We start from the raw sequence: 5,138 nt of genomic DNA on the forward strand, positions 1-5,138 counted from the left end.
GGTCTGGTTACTACCGTTTATGTCAGAACCGGTGCCATCATGGCACCGGACACCGGTACCCATCCCTACCTGTGAGGAGTATTAATAGAAAAATGTCCATCCATCAGCAGCAAACTGTACCTTCCCCTTTGCATTCCAACAGGCCCACCCCACAGTGGAAAGACAGCCCTGGCAGCTAAGATTGCAGAGGACTCACAGTTCCCCTTCATTAAGATTTGCTCTCCAGACAAGATGATTGGACACTCAGAGATCTCCAAGTGCCAGGCAATCAAAAAGGTAAATGCAGCAGTGTCTTTTTGACTTTACACCAGTTCATTAAATAATCAGATGTTTACATTTAAAATTGTAGGTTTTCTTGTCGTTTCTCATGCATTAATGCCTTTCTGTCTTCACTCTTCCTCTCTTTGTTTCAGGTCTTTGATGATGCTTATAAGTCTCAGCTGAGCTGTGTTGTGGTGGATGACATTGAGCGTTTGCTGGACTATGTGCCCATCGGTCCACGTTTCTCAAATCTGGTCCTTCAAGCTCTGCTGGTGCTACTCAAGAAAGCTCCACCCAAGGTCAGAGTTCATCTGAAAACTGTATACACACTTTAATGTTGTGAACAAATATATGTTCTATATGTATGTCTATATGCTTTAGCTCTGTGATGGATTAGCTACCGTATCCTTCTGTGGATAACTTAAAACCCCCTGAGATTTCAACAAGCCCACTTTTTTTCAGCAGCTTTAGTGTAAGGAGATGCAAGCCAAAACCCCCCAGAAAACCCCCCAAACTATTTCACTAAAGCACCAAATGTGCATTATTACTATTATTAGTTTGAAAATAATAGAACAAACAAAACTACACTTACTTGTGATTCTTGTCCACTTGTTCTAGCAAAGAAATAAGCTGTGAATCAAATGTCGCAATATTTATTTATTGCAATATTACAATAATGATATCTCTAGTTTTATAAAGAATGGAGTGACATTATCTCTATTGTCTATAGTCTTTGTGGCACCAACATGTATGTTTCCTTATACGTAGTTCTGGTCTTTCTATGATATTCTGGTGATAATAAGAAAAATATAAAGCAAATGTCAGCGAAATTAGTTAGTTTCGTGCATACAGGTAGAAAAGTTCATCTGTATCTTCAGCTAGCTAGCTAATTTTCTTAGTTTAGCATAAATACTCAAAAACGGGCAGTAAAAATAAGTCCGTCGCTGTCCAGTAGGTAGGTTACACCACTTTATGCCACTTATCCTTCTAAAATTCATTGTTTGCCAGTTAGCAAGAGAAGTACTGGCATGTGGATTTGATTAGTTTTCAATAGAAGTGCTAGCTAATTTCCCCCATTAATAGGCTTTGTGCTAAACTAAGCTAGGTTACAGCTTAGCAAAGAACAGATAAATATAGAATATAGAATATGAGTAAAACGCGCCGATTGTTGAGTGAAACGGATGAACCAGAATTTGGTTTGTAAAAATGGTGCAAGATCAGTGATGTGGAACTGGTTTGGTGTTTGTCAGATACAAAACAAAGCACATTTTTTGTAGAACATGCAAGCGGCCGTCGTTATTGCCGTATTTGTCGAACTAAGGTGCTCGTAAATCTGGGAGTAATCTGGGTCCTAAACTCCGTTCACTTCAGGCCCCAAAGTCAAACGAACACACAGCATCACTGAGAGTTAAAAACTATCTAAATTCTTTCATCTTTAATAAAACGATCAGCATTGCTGCTTTACCAGGTGCGACTATGAAGTTTAACAGCCAGGCATCCATGAAAACAGAATTTATTACATTTAACGGAGTTAGAAGTTAGCAGGAAGCTAGCGGAACTTAGCGCGCTAGTTTTGCTAGTTACCTAAACATGATATAGCATGTTCTGACTAAGAGATTTCTGAAAAAATTCAAACGTACAGCTCTGCTATCATTTCCAACATAAATGAAGACAGGAAACTAAACAGCAGTGACGTTTGTAGAGTTACTGAAGGAATAGAGCAGCTGTGATAGAATACAGCATTAATGAATTAATGGTACGGAAGTGGAGGAAGCAAGAAGAATGAGTTGAATAAAGTTTGATTTATCTGACTGCTTTGTTTCGCTTAATGTGCCTTATAATCCCGTGCACCTTATGGTCCGAGAAATACGTATTTGACTTTTTTATTTGGCACACTGCAGTTTAATGTAGCAAAGCACCTCTTTTTAACTTCAGTAGATATTATACATGGTTATGCTCAGGATATGTCAGCCCATTTCTACTGGAAATGCCTTTTGGTTAAACTTTCAGCAAGGAATTTGCATTTGCACTGTTAAATTGTTATATAGCTTTAATGCTTAAAAAACAGCTGCTTGTTTAAGTGAAAATAAATGGATGTTTTTTTGCGCTAGTAAAGTTGTGGATTTGAATTTTGTCTCGCATCAATTATATCGTCAGTTATATCGTTATCGCAAATTTTCAAATACAGTATATATTGTGATAAATATTTTTGGTCATATCGCCCTGCTCTCTGTAGGTAATGATGGACATAACTGTGTTTGTTTTTCTGAAAAGTTTTGTGACATGAGATATGGTAGTAAATTTACTAATAACAAGAAAAACCTTTTGTAAAAATAAAGTCCACACAGGGCTTGTAAGACCTTTAATGAAGAAATTAATAATTCATAAGCACAGAAAATAACTGGATAATTTGCTGTAATTTATGTTGTAATCAACAACCCACAGAAACAAGTAATTTAAACCTCCTGCAGGGCCGGAAGCTGCTCATCATCGGCACCACCAGCAGGAAGGACGTCCTACAGGAGATGGAGATGTTAGATGCTTTTAGCACCACCATCCATATCCCCAACATCTCTACTGGGGACCAGCTAATCGATGCCTTAGAGGTAAGATGGCCCCATCGTTTCAGACGCACAAATGGCCACAACATACAGTACAGACAACAGAAAAAAATCACGTTCATTTTAGAATAGGTCAGCATGCATGTTTTATTGCTTAAAGATAAAAATAATCATAATTGTGCACTTAAACTAGCACTCAGAGGTGAAGGTGCTGAATTATACATAACCACCCCATTCCCAAAAGGATAAATGCATGCGCATACAAAAACAAGAAATCTTGTGGTGAAAAACCTATTTAACTGAAAATAAAAGCCTAGCTGCTAAAGCTGAAATAAAAGCATGTTTTTCCATAACTTATACCAGAGACTTTAAGTGCTGCTTGAATTGGCTTTATTGTCTTTGCAGCTACTGGGAAGCTTCACAGACAAAGAGCGGGCCAGCATCGCACATCAACTCAAAGGAAAGCGGGTCTGGATAGGCATTAAGAAACTCCTCGTGCTCATCGAGATGTCAATGCAGGTAGAGAAGCAAGGCGACATATTGAAAAAGTTTTGTGTGTGAGCTGTAGTGTGACAGACGAGTTGACTGATGGTTTAAAGTTTGCTTGGTGATAGGCAGTAGTTTGGGAACTAGCAATAGAAATTCTAACTGGTCCATTTACTAGACCTTGAGAGGGCTTGTGTACCCATCTAAATTGTGTTGTTTGCTATATTTTCCAAAAGATGACATTGCTGGAGACAATTTGTGGCCCAAAACTATTTTAACTGTTCAGTATTTATCAGGTTATTACAAATACAATCAAGCTAGAATTGACTAGCATAGTGACTAGAGCCTTAGAAAGAGTTCTAGGGATGTAATGGAGCATCCTAGTGTCACTGCCTAATGTCGTTAGGAAATATGAGATGTGACTGTATGATTCAGTGTGAACCTTTTCCTTCTATTTCTACCACTCTTCAGTTCCTCTCCGTCTTTATTTTGTTGTCTCTAGATGGATCCAGATTACAGAGTGACCAAATTCTTGTCTCTGCTTAGAGACGAGGGGGCGTGAGTACAACTGCTCTGCAACAATTTCATTAACTTTCATTACCTACCATCATCTCTCATCAGCCTAAACCTTCTTATTTTTATCATTATCTCCTTTCCTTTCATATGTTTACCCCTTTTTTAAAATAGAGTATCAGGATGTTGGTAGCATCACTGAAAGAGTACACTTAACACATCTAATTTACAATAGCCAAGAACACAATTTGTGTTAAAAGGTTCAATCTTGTATTCCCAGATATAACAGATATAGTAGATGCTCCTATTGTGCCAGTAGCACAAAACGGCTAACAATCAGCTACTCCGTTTTCAACACTTACTAACACTAATGGCTTTATTCTGCAATCACCAGGTTGAATGAAGGTGACCAAATCCGAATATAAGCTGTTGGTCGCTCTCGCTGTGTACTGGTAAGGTGAACAACAAAGCGATGAAACTAGAATATGAAGCTGTAGCTTGCTAATAAGGTATTAGCATTTTTACATAGAAATGGTAATTAATGGCCAAATATTACAACATTCACATTAGCATGTATAGTTTATTTTAGCTAAAATTGGCTATATTAAGGTTGTTGTAAAACCAAAAAAAGCATATAGACATAACATAAAAAATATATTGAAAGATATAGAAGAGAGCTCCCAGTGATTATTATTTATAATGGATTAAAGGTTGTAATTTGTAAAAGAAAAGGAATTATTGTTAATTAAATAGTTTAACTTAAAATGTTCCCGATTTTTCATTCATTATATCATCAGCACGTCATTTTTTTTATCCACATATATAAACATTATCTCATCAGCCTAACATGACATTCTAAATGTCATGCATGAAGTTTTACTACCCCTTTATTTTATTTCACTATCCCATGGTGCCTTAGTTCATGCTTATTAATCTTTGATTCAGAGTTTAAGTTTGTTTGCATGTTTTAGTTTTTATACAGGGTGGGCCATTTATATGGATACACTGTAATAACATGGGAATAGTTGCTGATATTATGTGAGGGGGCAAACTCCTCAAGATGGGCGGTGACCATGGTGGCCATTTAGAAGTCGGCCATCTTGGATACAACGTTTGTTTTTTCAATAGGAAGAGGACCATGTGACACATCAAACTTATTGGTAATGTCACAAGAAAAACAATGGTGTGCTTGGTTTCAACGTAACTTTATTCTTATTCATGAGTTCGTTACAAGTTTCTGACCACTTATAAAATGTGTTCAATGTGCTGCCCATTGTGTTGGATTGTCAATGCAACCCTCTTCTCCCACTCTTCACA

At 37.3% G+C, this 5,138-nt stretch overlaps 1 protein-coding gene across 1 annotated transcript in view; it reads left to right on the plus strand.

Moving 5' to 3' along the window:
* The window catches only part of LOC102194505 (vesicle-fusing ATPase-like), a 71,024-nt gene extending 66,741 nt beyond the window's left edge, over nt 1-4,283 (plus strand). The window contains exons 13-18 of the mRNA XM_005751001.2: nt 143-276; nt 414-560; nt 2,733-2,867; nt 3,228-3,341; nt 3,811-3,866; nt 4,216-4,283. Coding sequence (XP_005751058.2) covers nt 143-276; nt 414-560; nt 2,733-2,867; nt 3,228-3,341; nt 3,811-3,866; nt 4,216-4,246 — 617 coding nt within the window. The 3' untranslated portion in view covers nt 4,247-4,283. The remainder of the gene's footprint in view (nt 1-142; nt 277-413; nt 561-2,732; nt 2,868-3,227; nt 3,342-3,810; nt 3,867-4,215) is intronic.
* Nucleotides 4,284-5,138: the final 855 nt, after the last annotated feature.

Source organism: Pundamilia nyererei, unplaced genomic scaffold, assembly GCF_000239375.1.
Source record: "Pundamilia nyererei isolate P.nyererei 1_Seehausen unplaced genomic scaffold, PunNye1.0 scaffold00295, whole genome shotgun sequence".
NCBI lineage: Eukaryota > Metazoa > Chordata > Actinopteri > Cichliformes > Cichlidae > Pundamilia > Pundamilia nyererei.